This window comes from Hippoglossus hippoglossus, chromosome 12 (assembly GCF_009819705.1).
Source record: "Hippoglossus hippoglossus isolate fHipHip1 chromosome 12, fHipHip1.pri, whole genome shotgun sequence".
In the NCBI taxonomy this organism is placed as follows: domain Eukaryota; kingdom Metazoa; phylum Chordata; class Actinopteri; order Pleuronectiformes; family Pleuronectidae; genus Hippoglossus; species Hippoglossus hippoglossus.
The window spans coordinates 15381058-15397836 of NC_047162.1; the positions used below are offsets into that span (position 1 = coordinate 15381058).

The window sequence follows — 16779 nt, forward strand, 5'->3', positions numbered from 1 at the left end:
GCACTTATGTTTATTTTCTTCATTCAAGTTCCATATATTTGGTTGTATTTGTGTTATTTTATTTATACTTATTTATAGTAAATTGATGTATTGTCTTATGTGTTCAAATTAGATGGAAATGCTTGAGTTACATGAGAAACAGCTGTAAACCCGTGTCGTGTGCTCGATATGCATCAAAACCAAGCACTCGACAACAAAACAAGCAGCAACAACACTTTCAGCGAGTTGTTTATAATACACATGGATGTTCCGGGTGGATCTCTCTCCTCTCTGTGGTTTCCGACTGAGCTCCAGCCACTTCCACAGAGAAGCAGTGCTAATGTTGTAGCTGATGAGGTTGAAGGACTCCCGTGAGGCTGTTGTTGCCATGGTGGAGTTCCGCTAATGATAAAAACAAAATCTGAGCCTGTTTGATGACCTCAGGAGTCACCTGACGTCCTGTAAGTGCCTCACACAGAGCTGATGATGATGAGGAGGAGGAGGAAGCACGGTGGGTGAGCCACATCAGTACTCTGAGCTCTTCTGGGGAATCAATAGTTTCACAGGACAGATGGTTGCAATGATAACCGCAGCACTGAGGTCCTTTGGCACCGAAACACCAAAGACTGTTCATAACTCATTTATGCTCCTTGTGATCTCAAAGCCCAGATAATGGTCTGTTCATCGATACGATTGTGGGCCCGGCTGCATTTGTTTGTCCTGCACTGTCGTGTCCGTAAGATACATGGAGGAATTTGTAGCTTTAGAAAAAAAATCCTCATTATTTACAGTCTGTAGTGCACATGAGATCCTTCTCCTAGGACCGGTTCTCGCGATGCAGAAGAGAAGATCTGGAAAATAGAACACAAATAACCAGTGTTACTATGTTGATTCATGAAATTTATGCTGTGGTTAAAGTGATTTGATGGTTTTGATGTGATCAAGTGTCTACTCTCACCTGAGAGACCTGCGACTGTCCTTCTCCATGTGGTTCTCCGGTCCTTCGCTCTCATACGAGGCCAGATGCAGCTCTGCAGCAAAGAAACAAGACAAAGTGAGTTTTAGCTGTCACTTCACCAGACAGCTGAGCTACGTATGTACCAGGAAAAGGTTGGACACTGACCGTCCTCGCTGAAAACCGGCGTGGTGACGAGGTACTGGAGGATCCGTCGGTCTCTGTCGAACGGACAAACCACCTGACGCCAAACCAGGAACTCGCTCACCTGCTTCGCCAGCTCCCAGAGTTTCTGTTGAGACACGATGATGACAGACTTCATTAATATTCAATCAATCAATCAAACTTTATTAATATAGTACCTTTCAAACAAATCAAATGCAATTCAAAGTGATTTACAAGTGATTGACAAAACACAGGATGTAAAAAATCTATTAAAATTTAGTCAAACATTCAGATTTAGAGACTAATGCTAATCAAAGCATTCAATGATAAAACAAAAAAAAGGATTTAAAAAAACAAATAGTCAAAGCAACAAATAACTTTTTACTAAGTTCATAAAATAAATATACAAAGACAGCAAAAGGTCAATGAAGTTAAACATAGTAAAATAAATAACAATGATCGACACCAGACTCATGGTCCACAAGGGGGCATCACTGCATTACATGTAAAAGCCTCTGCTCATACTTTTACTGTGAATGAATCAAATGTTACTGGGTTTACATGAGCTTTAAACACTGCTTTGTTCTTTTCTGTATTTGATCCAGCAATCAAATTAATCAATTAACATTTAGGGACAAATAATCTAAACTGTGAGCTGACCTCAAAGTTGATGTGTCCGTTGGTGATCCGGCTGGCACAGCCTTCATTCAGGAAGTAGATGTCTTTAATGAGCAGACTGAAGAAAGGAATCACGATCTGGAGGAAAAAAGGAAAACACTTGTTTTTTAGATTTGTGTTTTTACATTTTGGTACATTTCATCTTTACTTCACGGATCAAGCCTGTGTGCTCGCTCACCTTCTCCTGGCTGCTGTGAGCCGTCTCCGACCGCTGGGTGGCGCCGCGGAGCGCAGTGCGGTAGTTACTGAAGTTACTGGACGGGTCCATCTGATGCTGAATGAGGTCAGACAGAGGAGACGTTCAGCAAACACAAGCACATGGACACAGGCTTTGATATGGACAGTTTATAAAACCTCTCTACAAAAACATGCTCCTGTGCATCACAGATGTAAACTTGCAGGTTTTTTTTACTCACCTCCAGGATTTCAAATTTGTCCATGTTGACTTTACCCCAGGTTTTCTTCAGTCTGGCAATGGGACTCATGTTCATCCCAGCTGAGAGATGAGATGAGATGAGATGAGTGAGTGAAGTATTTATAGAGACAAACCTGAGAAACTGAGCAGGCTGGACTGCTCCAAGCCTTCGGTATCTCTACCCGATTAAACTACAGCTGGCACTGTGTTTATTGGCGTCATTCATTTAGATTTATTGGCTACTCAACAAAGAAGTGATGGGAGCTGCAGTTTAACTACACTGGCCTCTATTCAACAACAAGCTGTGACAAACTGGTTTACTTCCATGGGATCTGTGTGAGATCCTGCAGGATTTCTACTTTTTCTACTTTATTTAATGTGAAATTGAAGAACTCTGCACTGCATCTCCCAGAAACCACTTGTCATTAAAATACTGTGTCCTGTTGTCTGCCTTTAATTATGTTTGTTTTTTTTGTGTACTCACTGATGATGGCCATGAGGGAGTTGAAGTTGCCGATGTTGAAACACTCCTGAGCCACGTCGATGAAGAACTCTATGATCCGCGCTCGGTGTTTCTTCTTCACCGGCTGTAATGAGAGCACATGACAGGAAGTCAATCAGAGCTGTCGTCTAACATGTTGTAATATTTTAGCTTCAGTTTACAGGGAAATACAAAACTTTGACAAACACCGAACACATGAGTAGATACTAGATGCTGTAAAAGTAGTGATAGATACATGAGCAGCTGGAGAAGTGCATCTCCGAAAGGAAGAATAGTTGAAGAAAGTAAAACCAACATCTTGATTTGAACAATATAACAAATGACTACGTACCATACAGATCTCAGTGGCCACCAGGTAACTCAGTCTGTTGAACCAGTTGACGTAGGCCTCCAGGTTACTGGTTTTACGCTTCCGAAAGAAACCCTGGAAAAAGGAAAGCAAAACATGATCAGATTGTTTTTGGATTTTTATGAAAACATAATTATGGATTGAAATTGTCGTAACAGTCTTATAACCAATGTTTTAAAATAGTAATATGAGGGGAACAGTTTGCTGCTACTGTGTAATTTCCTTTGCAGATGAATCTTCCTGCGTCTGTGACGTGTCAGTTGTTATTTTCATCTAATTTACATCAGGCTCTGGGTCTTTTCTCTGAGACACTCTGTGGTAAACCTATTTGCCGGAGGCACTATTTTATTTCTCATAAATGAACATAAAAGCTCTGTATAAATAAACTTGACCTGGCCGTGATGACGTAATCCAGAAGATTCATGGCTCTGTTAAATGCTTACACAACAGCGGCAGCAGCCCACTCCACTCAAACTTCCCTTCTACACTTCAGGACCCCTTACGCTGACTCAACCGCTCTTTCATACAAAAACGGGGCTTACATAACCGGCGCAGCCCCGGTGAGAGCCCGAGATGGAGCGCAGTCACAAACACCAGCTGAAAGCCTATTCTCAGCAGCGCTGATTGAAATCAACCCTTCAGCTGACTCACTGGGCCACTTAGGAGGCAAAGTGCCCTTCAGATACACTTAGACGGACGCAGAATGGCTCTTTCATACTGTGTTTGATGCATTTTCAAAAGCTGAATTTTAAAAAAAGAATAAAAAACACTGTACAAATTCACATTTTATCTGCCAGAGGGATCCTTCGTGTGGTTTCTAAGGCAAATTAACTTAAAGTGAAAGAGACCACAAGTGATGCTCAAAGCAGAGCCAAAAAATGAAAAGACACTTAATCAAAATAATAAAGACAGACTGTATCCTTCCTTTGCTGCAGATAATTGTAAACAGGTCACGGATCCAATGTTCCTTAGCTGACTTTACACATGAAAACTATATATGTAGCATATATGTGGCGAGCTTTAGCTGTGTGGTTAGATTCATCTGCTAATTTATGACTCTAATTGGTTAATTACATTTTGAAGACATCGTGAAATCAACTTTATAGTTTGAAAGAAAGCTTTAATCGTTTAGAAAACCTTTTAGTCAGCAGCGTATGATTCTAGACGGAATAATGCAAACAAACAAACCAGCGTCGAGCAAAGCGTATTCGCAGGGTTGCGATTGAGCAAGAGATAAATATCGCTGAGCTGCAGCGTCCACGAACAAGCGCAGAGAGACGATAATTGGTGTCTGTGCATTCAGCCTGAATTGTACCTTATGGTTCTCTAGAGGATCCTTCATGGCGAACGTCTGGATGAACTCCTCAGGACCGATAAAACTCAGTCTGTCCTGGAGGCAGAGGACGGGGGCAGAAAACAATCAGGACAACAGGAACAGTAATAAACGAGATAAAGACCAGGACGGAGAGGACGAGGGAGGATGGAGATCAGGAAGGAAGGGACACTAAAAGACATTTATCCTTACTTATGTATAAAATAACATTGTTATTTCAGGGATGTCAACTTTCTATTTTCATCAGCAAACGAAAAAACGTATTTGATGAACATAACAAAACTAAGATATAAAAACAGAGAGAAAACTGAAATTTTATGTCAACAAAGAAGCAGGAAACAGAAAAAACTACGAAACTTTATTGTTTCTTTGATGCACAAAAGTATAATAATTAGGTTAGGACCAGGTTCTCACCAGTTCGATGTGTGTGAGCTGCTGGGCGAGGATGAAGGGGTCGTCGCACACGCTCATCACGTCGCTCTTCTGACCCGAAGCCTGTTTGCTCTTTAGGGAGGCGGGCCGCTCCAAGGCCACGGCGTTGAGCGCGGCCACGGCCTCCTCGTACTGGCCGAGCGCTGACAGGCGTTTGATCAGCCGCTGGGTCATCTGCTGCATCGCTCGCCAGGAGTACTGCAAGCACGACACAACATGACTTAACAACATGAAGCATAAGGAAACTTACACTTACACTTAGAGACACAAATGGAAACACTTGGGTTGCGTCATTCAGATTTCCTGATTCCATGACATAGACACTCGGCAGCCATAGAAAGTAAACAAGACAAAAGCTGTGTCCCAATTAAGGGGCTGCAACCTCTGTAGACTGAGGAATCCGAAATGAGGTGGTCTGGTCTATGGGGGATTTACTATTGGCTACACTCTTAGCTGATTTGAATGGCTGCACTCACTGCAGCTCAGCCACCCGCGTAGCTAGCTCATTAGCTTTGTCACCAGCGCACAATGAATCCACCCACTGGATCCTTTGTTGCTCAGGAATGGAAGGACGCATTTGTCGGCCATGTTTGAAGGGGCTTTCAAGATGGGTAAGCGCCACTGTGCGTAGGTGGGTTCATGGCCACTACAGTCATCTTTGTTCATCTTGGTCAAGTGTCGCCACCTTTAATCAGCGCAAATGGCCCAAGATGTGTTCGTCACGACATTCAGCGTTGATCATACGTGACACTAACCTCGTCGCCTCGAGCCACGTGGTGCGTCATGTCCTTCAGGCAGCGCATCATCCTCTCGTCCCTGAAGTCGTACGGAAACGTCTCCGTCCATTCGGTCAGCAGCTGCACCAGCTTGGGCGCCACCTCACGGAAACGGATCTAAAAAAACACGGCACGTTAAGGGTCAGGGAAGAACACGTTAAATCAGTTTAGAGAATTTATGGATGTAATCTGTCTTGGGACAAACTCTTCTCGAACTCGCTCTCGCTGTTTGTCTCTTTGATACAAAATGCTGCTGTTATTTGTTCATTTGTTTACTTTATTGTTCCCATTAAATGTGTTCCTTTCACTTTTATTTCCCCGGTGTCAGTTTGAGTCCCATCTGTCCGTCTCTGGACCGGCTTTGCTTATGAAATGGTCGATAAATATCTCCTCCCAGAGAAAGGCTGACAAAGGCATGTGTGGGTGAGAGTGTGACATTGTTACAGTGGGTGTGAGTTTATGTGGGTGAGACAGAGTGAAATGTGGAGAAATAATTATAACCGTGTGTGTGTGTTTGTGTGTGTGTGTGTGTGTGTGTGTGAGTGAGTAATCCTCCCACCTTGTCCAGCAGGGCGTCTCCAGACCGCTGCTGCTCCACACACAGGTGACAAACCCGCGTCATGAGCTCGTACGGATGCAGGAAGAGGCGTGAACTCAGCAGGAAGGTGAACACATATGATCTCTAATGACGAGGAGACAAAACAACACAGGGCGACAAAGGTCGACGCAGTCAGGACGGCGGACATCTTTAGCTCAGACTGATCAGTTTACAAACACTAGGAAAAAGATCACGCACTTCTTTAAAAAAAATGCAGAGAGTATATTTACTCGTACTTACATCGGGGTAGTAGTCCACTGTGGGAACCAGATGCTGAATCAGAGCCTCAAGAGATGCTGAAACCAAACTGTTGTCATGGTAACACATCTCCCCATAGCTAGCGGTGATGCCATGTCCGTAAAGTCTGGCTTTCCCTGCAGCGACGTTGTTGTTGTTCCGACAGGACTGCTCGCTGCTGCTGCCGCCGCTGCCACTGCCACTGCTAGTACTGGTGGTGGTGTGGCGGTATGCGCGGCCCGGACAGGAGCTGCTGTGCTGCCGAGGGCTGCGAGGCTGCGGCGGGGAGTACGGGTTCTCCGAAACCGCGTAGTTGCTGCTGTAATGATGCTCCTTTGCCGTCACGGAGGAGACGGAGGAGCTGCGGTAGCAACCGTGGGGCTGGGGGATGTCGTAGGGGTTTTCTGAGCCCGAATAGGCGCTGTTGTAGATGTTTTCCTTTGCGGGCTTGGAGGTGGTGCCGTTGCGGTACGGGCTGTGAGGCTGCGGGTGGTTGTTGTTGTTGCTGTACAGCGCACAAGAGCTGAACTTACCCGCATACGGAGTTGTGGGAGGCATGATGAGCTGCAGAAAAGACACAAGGAGGACGAGGTTATTTTATATCATGATTCTGAGAAACTATATATAGCAATCATGGCATAAATATTAATCCAAAAAGTACAAAAGTCAAGTGTCCCTAAGATGAGTATTTTAATATTTCATAAAAAGTCTTAAAAATATATCGTAAATTTGTGAAGCAGAACATATTTTTGGTTTTTGTTTCCTGTTTTGTGATCGTCTATCCCATCATTTCTTAGTCTTGGACCCTCTGATTCCTCTCGTAACTGCTGTTCAGGTGGTGTTGGCCCACAAGTTATAAACCACTGATCAAATGCAGCAAGAGAAGGAGAAGGAGGAGAAGGAGGAGAAGGAGGAGAAGCAGAGGGAGAAGGAGGAGAAGAAGAAGACGACAAATAAGGTGAAGAAGTCCAATAAGAAGAAAACAAAGCCTAAGAAGAAGAAGATGAAGAAGAGGGAGGAGAAGAAGAATTAACAAATTCACAAGGTCTCAGAGTAAGTATAATCACCTTTCTGATCAATTATTTGATGATGGTTTTGTGAATAATTAATCAATAAAGTATTCAATAAAGTCCAAAACCCAAATGTATTGAATTTATACTTAAAAAGATGCAAATCCACACGATGAATATGGTGAAAACCAGCAAATAATCATGATAAATGACAGGATATAGCTATTAGCTTTAATTATGGTGCAACAACAGTGAAACGTCCTGTTTTCTGGTTGAAAATGACACTTTTTCCTTTACATTAGGAATTCTGACTTCAATATTCACTGCTGTTGAATGAGCGACTGCTGACTCACTGTGTTTTAGTCAACATTGCAAATCACTCTGCTGCACTTTAACTGTTGTTGATCAAAAAAATCCTGAGTAGAGATGTCTTAACAGTTTTACTACTGTGTTTGTAGTGTAGTGTGCGTGTGACTCAGGCCGCTCCGCCCTCCATCACGCAAAGCAGAGACTTAAAGATGTCTGCGAAAATAACCGCACTTAATCACATAATGTTACCCCTCCTATGTTTACTGTTTTGGTTTTGATCTGTTGTAACATACCTCCGTGAAATTCACTTTCTCCCCCCCCAAAAAAAGTTATTCACTGGTGGATTTCATTTTTCCACCGTGTTCTGCTTTATTGCATCTTTTGCCACATTCTTGAAGCAAACTTGTTGGAAACGGCTGCGAGGAGGAGGTGGGGGGGGAAAAAACAACAAGGCCGACAGATGGATGATCTCAGGACGGCAATGATTCTTTGTCTTAATGGTTAAGATAATTGGATCTGAGGTTGGTAAGCTGATCCCAGAGCCCCAGCAAGGCGTGCTTTAACTCTGGAGCCATCGTTATCCTGCTACTGTTGTCTGCCTTGCAACCACATGCCAGTGTAAATCTAGCCACACACACGCACATGCACATGCCCCACACAGCGACGTATGCACATGCACGTTACACTGTGCCAGAAAACAAAACCCTGCAGGAATCCGGCAGACTTTTGTTTGTCCATCACAGCACCAACAGAGGAGTGTCTGCCTGAGCCAACATCTTACACACACACACCCTTGTCCACCATGGCGCCGTGCCCCATGAAGGTATAATCCAAATACACACACACACACACACACACACACACACACACACACACACACACACACACACACACACACACACACACACACACACACACACACACACACACACACACACACACACACACACACACACACACACACACACACACACACACACACACACACACACACACAAATGATGGTTTGAGCGACACACTCGTACACCCTTGCACACCACAGCACATGGCGTGGTGCCAGTGTAAGCCAGTCCAGTGCCCGCCCGTCTTCTGAACTCCGTGATCTCAGCCTGCTGCTCTCCCTCTAACTCGGTTAAAAAGAAAAAAAGATTACAGTGGCTTTAGCTTCCTAGAGTTTACGATACGTAATCTGGTAAAAGCGCAGCTCTGGTGGTCAAGTCCAGATAAGGATCTACTAAGCGATATCCCCCCCCCCCCCCAGTTTGGGTCGACTCTGTTTTGCCTGTGTTTGCAGTCAGAGGTGACCTTTCACAAGAGGAAAACACGTCTAGAAATACAAAACCCAGCCTCGGTTTTTTTCCAGACTGCACTTCCTGAAAAGTTGACCCTTAAGGATAGCTGTGGTTTTTCCAAGCCGCACCACTGAAATTGTACTCTTTCTAAAATCATAGGTTGGACTCTCTGCGGGCGGCTTAATGATGACGTTGGGAGCATAATTTCATATTGAACGCATTGTTTACATTCTCTTGTTTGTAAACTTTGACGACCGGAGCCCCGTGGAGAGGTTTGATGTGGCGATCGGAAAAACACAGGAAGAGGAAGAGAAGTGTACGGTTTTGTTTTTACGTTTGCAGCGACAAAAAACACACGGATAAAGTTTCACGTGTGCAAGGGTTTGAACTTTTTAAAACAATAAGGGAACAATGCACACTTTCCCCTTGACGCTACATCAGTGTCAATGCAACACAACAGACAGTGTTCTCCCGTGTTAACCGAAGGCACAGACTGAAGTGTGTGTGTTAGTCCTACATGTCACAGCCGGGTTCATCAAGAGGTTGAGGCTAATGGAGCTGCAGGCAAATATCATGGGGTGTAAACCAGTGGGTTTTGTCCAAACCGCGTCAAACAGACGACACAGTCTAGAGTTTTCAGAGGTGACAGTTTTGTCCTACTGCATATGAATGCAGCCTTTGTTTTAGTGCATAATGAAAATTTGAATGCTCCTTTACAGGCTTTTTTTTTTATTCTCAATCCGACAAGAATAAATTAATTGTGGGCAGCGCTGGTGTTCATCCATTCGTTTTGCAGTTGCCCCCCTCTCGGATCCCTGCAGGTTTCCAGAAGACTAACCTCGTTCCGGAGCTGAGAAAAACAGCCGAAATCTTTTCAACCTTAAGGCTACGACTTTAGACTATTTCTCTGAATCGCACAATGTGGTTGTTAAAGGTGCACCGAGCCTTTCTGAGGCTAGTTACAACAGGAGGGGGGTGGGAGCGAGGGGGAGGTCTTCAACAATAGAGGTATTATCTATCCTGTCATGGCATTAACAACCGCACAAAGACCCCCAGGAAGAGATCAGAGCAGATCACAGCAGATCAGACACACACAGCAGCTTTCACACACTCGCTTTTTTCCACCGTCGGGCCGTGTGACGCCCTGACTCCGCGTGAACCGAGGGCCGGGATCATTTTCACATCAGTCAAACCAGAAATGCAGACATTCTCGTTTGGTCCTGTGAGTTGTGAGCTCTCATTATACCTCGAGCGTCAGCGCGACGTCATGAATCTGTCCTTTTTTTGTTTTGACTTCTTTACAAGTGCAGCGAACGTCTTTGGAAAAAAGGAGCATACATACGTCGAAACTCACATATTGACACAAGCAGAAGTTACTGCACACGGCTCAAGGACTGCAGCTGCCACATTAGACTTTACGCTACATGCAGTACAAAGTGGAGTACAGCAAGACAGTGCAATCACACAGTCCTTCTTAATTGTCCTGTTTGAGCCCAGCAAGCATCTACGTACTAACCGCCGGACAAACAATAGCCGGTGCTGAAACCCCCCGATGGTTCACTACAGCAGGAGCCGAGAGCAACAGGAGAAGATTTGTTGGCAAAGCTTCCTTTTCTGTGTCGTCTAAACAAATTTGAAGACTTAAAGCAGGGAGTGTTTAGAGCATATTTCAGTGTTGTCATCTGAAGTAGCTGTGAAGCACTTAGGATGTTGTTTGACTGATGTGTCTTGAAGATATTCGCTCAGATGAAACTTGAACCAGTTCCAACGAGGCTCCAAATACGTGTCACAAACAACGAGGAGGCCACTGGTGCAATGTTCAGAGTGTAATTTAGCACAGAGCGAACACGTGGTGTCAGATAAAAACTCATCAGGAACAACCTGCACCTGTAAAACTATTTCAGAGTCATTAAAAGGCCAATGCAATTCCGTGCTATCTTTATACCTGACGCACTTTGACACTAATAATATCCAGCAGGTAAGGAGTGTCAGTAAGAGAAGCGTGCGAGTGGGAGACTTATTCCTGATAATATACGAGGTTAAAGTCCGGGCTGTGCTCGTATCACTTACTCGTGGTTTTGTCGACGCTCCAAATTAAACAGTCTTACACGTACAGAAGTGAACTCTTTAAAGAGAGCAACCGCACAACTCGCTTACTTTTATCTTCACTTTATCACATTTCCTTTTTATTAAAAAGCAAGGCCCTCCAAAGCACTAACAATATTTTCATTGGACTCTTGCTTAGAATAAAACTATGAGACTCTCCCTCAAATATCTGAAAACAGTAAAGAAAATTGTGAAAATACAGCAAATCCCTAATTTTGAATAAAGAACTGCAACGTAAACAGTCACAGAATTAGCAAACTGGAAACAAGCTGCAACCCAAATGCACCTGCATTACCCAGTGCTCACAGAAAAAGCTTTTTGATGCAGTTCCAAATACAAATCCATGCTGAGGAAAAGTCAAAAGACCCACCCCTGCTCTTCTAAGAGGAAATGTCACGCTGCCCTCCCCTCTGCATTAACCCTCTGTCGTTTCTGGGCCCTTTTCCATGCTGTCCCTAGATCTGCCAGAGAATCCGATCAAGATCTCTGTAAATGGTCCGTGCAAGAAAATTCCGGTGTAAAGAATGTTTATGTACAAAATCAGGGACATGAGAAGGATGTAAAATACTTCAGATGTCTAAGCCAGGATGTGCTTATGTTTGGTTTTTCCTTTCTTTTAATTTTTGAAGCAGAAACCAGCCGACAAATCTGACATTGGACGCATCTTCTTCTGTTGTGTTCATACTGGTTATATATGTATGAATAAACAGCCGAAAACGAGCATCAGTCCAGATGTTATTTTGTTCTACTTGGCTGTCCAAGCATGCAAAAGCTCCTTCCACCATGTTACACCCATAATCCACAATGTTGTGAGATCGTTTTCCTGCACTTTCCCGTTTAGCTTTTTCTTCCCAAACTGCACTCCACAGTTCTCATCCTCTCGGCAACAGGAATCACCAGACTTCAAGCGTCGCCATCACCTGATCAAACCGACCCACACCAAAGTGCGAGGAGACATCACAGGGCTCCAGTGAACTGCTCCGCGGTCGCGCTCGAGTAAGCGTACGGGTCAGATAAGGCCAGACACCAGACGCCCCCGGGGGCCCGATGACCAGCGTAAAAAAAGAAAATAAACTGCACCTGCACCTCAATCTGATAAACGGGCAAACAGAGCCGGATACAGACAAACACCTGACTCAGATGGAGGGGAGAGATATGAGGGATACAATTCACATCCACTGCCGGTTCTCCCCCACCCCACACACACACACACACACACACACACACACACACACACACACACACACACACACACACACACACACACACACACACACACACACACACACACACACACACACACACACACACACACACACACACACACACACACACACACACACACACACACACACAGCATTCAAGTGTGAGTGCAGGCTTTACAAAAGCAGGGTTGTAAGTGCAGAGAGGCGCACACACACACACACACATTACACGTAACCTTAACCTCAGAAATGACATTTTGACTTATTAGGAGCAGGTTTTGGTCCCCATGAGGTCGACTGGTTCTGAAAAGGTCAGTGTTTATGCCAGAAAAGATACTGAAGAGGTAACTAAAACGAGTAGAAACACACACACAGACACACACAGACACACACAGACACACACACCTGTCCCTGCTATGATCTGGTAGGCTAGTACAGTATTAACCTAGAGACAGAAAGGATAAAGACAAATTATCTCCTCTGCTGTGGGGATATAATAAACCTAAGCTTGTGCAGGGGCTTTTCTCTCCCTCTCTCTTTCGCCCACACACACATTTTTATATCTATAAACCCACAGATCTCACATCTGTATGTCACACAGTTCCATTCATACTGAAAATTAAGCTGGAATAAGTAGATTTGAGCCATAGAACAAGTGGATTTGAATGTTTTCAGAGCAGCTCACATCCCCAAACGCTGCTTGTGCCTTCCCCGACTGCGTTTTGTGTTAATTATTAAATGAGTTTAACCATTTAATTTGACTTTAATTCAAGGAGCCTGACTAGTGAGGCGAACTGGGGCGTGTATTCCAGCAAGTTGAGGGAAGCAGGTTTATTTTTAAAAGAGAGGAGGAAAGAGAAGGTGGACAAACAAAGAGATGATTCAAGCTTTTTTCTTTCAAAGCCTGTTTGGGCAGAAGTACACACAGAATGTCTCTCATTCTTTTTTCTTTCCCCTACAGACACACACACACACAATCTGTTATTCTCTCTCATACACACACACACTCGTACACACACACACACTCTCTTACACACACCATGCCTGGTCTACATTATGAGTCTCCAAACTGAGTCAGAACCCAGTAAAAAGTAAAAGCTGACTGTGAGAAAGCCATGCTGTGCAAACCACAGTCCCATCGCAGGTGCTGGTGAGTCATGTGTGTTTGTGGATGACAGCCAGACTAATTATAACTCACATGGGTGGTAAACAATAACAACAACAAATGTTGCCATGTGGAAAGATAAAAAAGACAGGAGGGACAGAAGGAGGATATTTTTTGCATCGGCTTGTCAAAGAATGAACACGAGCGTTTGAGTTCAATGACTTTGAAATAGCATTAAAACAAATGAAGTGTGCAAAAGCTTAATTATGAAGAATCTAAACAGCTAAAATTATATGAATAAACAGCATTTTGAATTCTGTACATGTTTTATAATGACTTCATGTGATTTAATGACGTTAAAATAGCATTTCAAGAGATCAAGTGTGCAAAAGCTTAATTAAAGGGAATCTTAGCACTTAAATGAAAACAAAATAAACATCATTTTGAGTTGTGTACAGTTTATTATCATGACTTAATGCGATTGAATGACTTTAAAATAGCATTTAAATAGATTAAACGTTCAAAAGCTTGATTATAAAGAATCTAAACACCTAAATTATATGGAATAAACATAATTTTGAGTTCTGTACAGTTTATTATCATGACTTAATGTGAGTTAATGACTTTAAAATAGCATTTTAGGAGATTAAGTTAGCAAAATCTTGATTATAAAGAATCTAAACACCTAGATTATATGGAATAAGCAACATTTTGAGTTCTGTACAGTTTTTTATAATGACTGCATGTGATTGAATGAGTTTAAAATAACATTTAAAGAGATTGAATGTGCAAAAGCTTGATTATAAAGAATCTAAACACCAAGATTATATGAAATCAACATCATTTAGAGTTCTCCGAAGTTTATTATTATGATTTCATGCGATTGAATGACTTTAAAGTAGCACTTAGAGAAATTGAATGTGCAAAAGCTTAATCAGAAAGAATCTTAAACGAGATAAATGATGATTTTGAGTTTTGTAAAGTTTATTGTTATGACCTCATTACACATCTGCAGTTACATAACATATTCCTACCCAGTTAAAAACTTATTCTCTGACCATGAAGCATGATCTCAGCTCAACACTGATCCACACCACGATGAACTCACCTCCGATGTGATGCAGCTCAGGATCCAAAATGCACAGAACAGAAACAAACACACAAAAAAACAACTGCTTTCTCCAAAGGTGTGATATTTCCGGTGGCTGGAGTTTTGTCTCCGCTGCAGAACGACGCTGCTCAGTGAGAATAAGAAAACACGCAGGAGCGCGTCAGTGTGTCCGCGCTGCGCTCAGCTCCATTGTTCGTCTCCTCTCCTTCATGTTGGAGACGATTTGAAGTGAGCGAGCCACAAAGCGAGAGACGTATTCAAATGACTCGCGCACAGCCGGGAAAACCCACCAATCGCAGCGCGGGGGGCGGGAGCCTCCGGGGGAGGGGGCTGCGGCCAATCGCGGCGGAGGAGTCGGAAAATCGAAATGGTCGGCGGCTCTGATTGGCTGGCGAGAGTTCTCTTTTCTTCTTGTTCGTTTTTTTTTTTTTTTTTTTAAACCGCAGCCCCTGACCTGTGGTAAAGGGTGTTTCTGTGTGTTTGATGATTTAAGGCCAGAATAATGATTTAAATTATACACATATATATTTATTTATATATTTCTGCTCACTCCATATCCCAAACATTCATTACTGCTTCTTGGAATTCACTTTTTTCCTACCTGCCTTGAAATTTGCTCCAATTTGGGTAATTCCCTGAACATCTTGTTGGTTTAAAAGCTCCACAACAAAACCTAAAGCATATCTGACATATTATCACTTTATTAAAGGTCCAGTGTGTAAGATTTAGGTGAAAGCGATCTATTGGTGTTTCATCTAAATTGTACGAATTGTTGTTTTCTTTACACCAGAATGAACCCTTTATATTTAAATACTTTATATTTACATCGGAAGCGGGTCCTCTCTTCGGAGGCCACCATGTTTTTTACAGTAGCCCAAACTGGACTGAAAATCTTTTAAGATTTTATCGCAACTGAAGGCTAACACAGGTTCTCTTTCATGTTCGGAAGGGGAGGGTGAGGTGAGAGGTGTTCAGCTGCAACGTGCAACTTCACCACTAGATGTCACTAAATTCTACACACTGAACCTTTAATTTGTAAAGGTGAACATGTAAGAATTGGGACAGTACTATGTGTACGACAAATTGTGCAGACTCCAAATGATGTCTTCGCCTCAAGATGGCAGCGTTCGTGTCCAGGATATTTTGGCTCCATTTCTTTATAGTGGGAGGAGATGGTGATGCATCGTCCATCTTTATATAAATTCTACAGGGATTAATGGACAAAAAGTTAAAATACAAACTGTTGACCAGGTAAATATACTTGTTTGTAGCCATTCATGAGGAAACTAGATCTGCAACTGATCCTGATTTTGAGTAAATCTATAAACACAGATATAAACTCTAATGTGTACACTATTCAAAATAGTAATTTACTGAGATTTTCTTTATTTGCAGGAAATGCATTAATTGCACGTTGTTTTTTCCAGGAATTAGAAACAAAACAAGTCTTCTCAGGATTTTCTTGATATCCGAAAGGACTTTAAAAGGATTTAACAGATCCTCTTCCCATAACACAAGGTTATCCTTAAATTGAAGTGAAAACATGAGGATTATCAAAAGGTTTTAATGCAACAATAGGAATATTTACAGTGAGGTCGTCTGTTTCAGTGTTTTTTTTAGGCGCCAGCAGGATTAAAACAGACTGTTGTTTTTTTTACCTTGTCTGTGTATAAACACACACCTTCTATTTTCTAAATCTCTTTTTCTAAATATTTAGAATATGCTCTACATTTATGTACCTAACTCCATCCAACAATCTAATCTCCTCTTAAATATGGTAATTAAATCAAGGTGGGTGTACGCCATACCCACCCTTCAAGTACCACTGCACTGCTGCCATCCACCTCAGCCCAGTCCTGTCCTTTTCATTGCGTAAACATCCAATTACATAAACACAGCGTTACACTTACAGTACAACCGGGCCCTGAGCCTGTGGGCGGCGCTCCTCTTTTTGCTCACTGACGCCTCTTACATTCTGACACATCAGCATTGGGGCGAGAATAGCTGATCTCTGAGTCTTTCAGGCTGCAGGGTTTTCTCATTTCAATAACCCGACTCCTACACCAAGCACCCGAGCGCTCAGCTTCCGGCTGCGTGGACGACAAATGCACAGGAATTAAAGTACGCCACGCACATGCATTTGCATATACATAATATACCCCTGCTTCCGGTGGTACTCCACCACGGCGGCACTCGATGACGGACCTTCGATTGACTCCTTG

The 16779-nt window shown here is 43.0% G+C and overlaps 1 protein-coding gene across 1 annotated transcript; it reads right to left on the bottom strand.

Annotated features, from left to right (window-relative positions):
• Positions 1 to 61: 61 nt before the first annotated feature.
• Positions 62 to 14786, bottom strand: LOC117771727 (ras-GEF domain-containing family member 1B-B-like). Its single transcript, XM_034602438.1, has 14 exons — positions 14555 to 14786; positions 6423 to 6983; positions 6144 to 6266; positions 5564 to 5701; positions 4791 to 5006; positions 4359 to 4433; positions 3026 to 3118; positions 2677 to 2779; positions 2194 to 2273; positions 1956 to 2051; positions 1760 to 1855; positions 1103 to 1226; positions 938 to 1010; positions 62 to 830 (listed from the first exon to the last, which is right to left on the bottom strand). The coding sequence occupies exons 2-14, from the start codon at positions 6975 to 6977 to the stop codon at positions 797 to 799; spliced, it is 1806 nt and encodes a 601-aa protein (XP_034458329.1). The 5' UTR covers positions 6978 to 6983; positions 14555 to 14786; the 3' UTR covers positions 62 to 796.
• Between the last annotated feature and the right edge of the window lie 1993 nt (positions 14787 to 16779).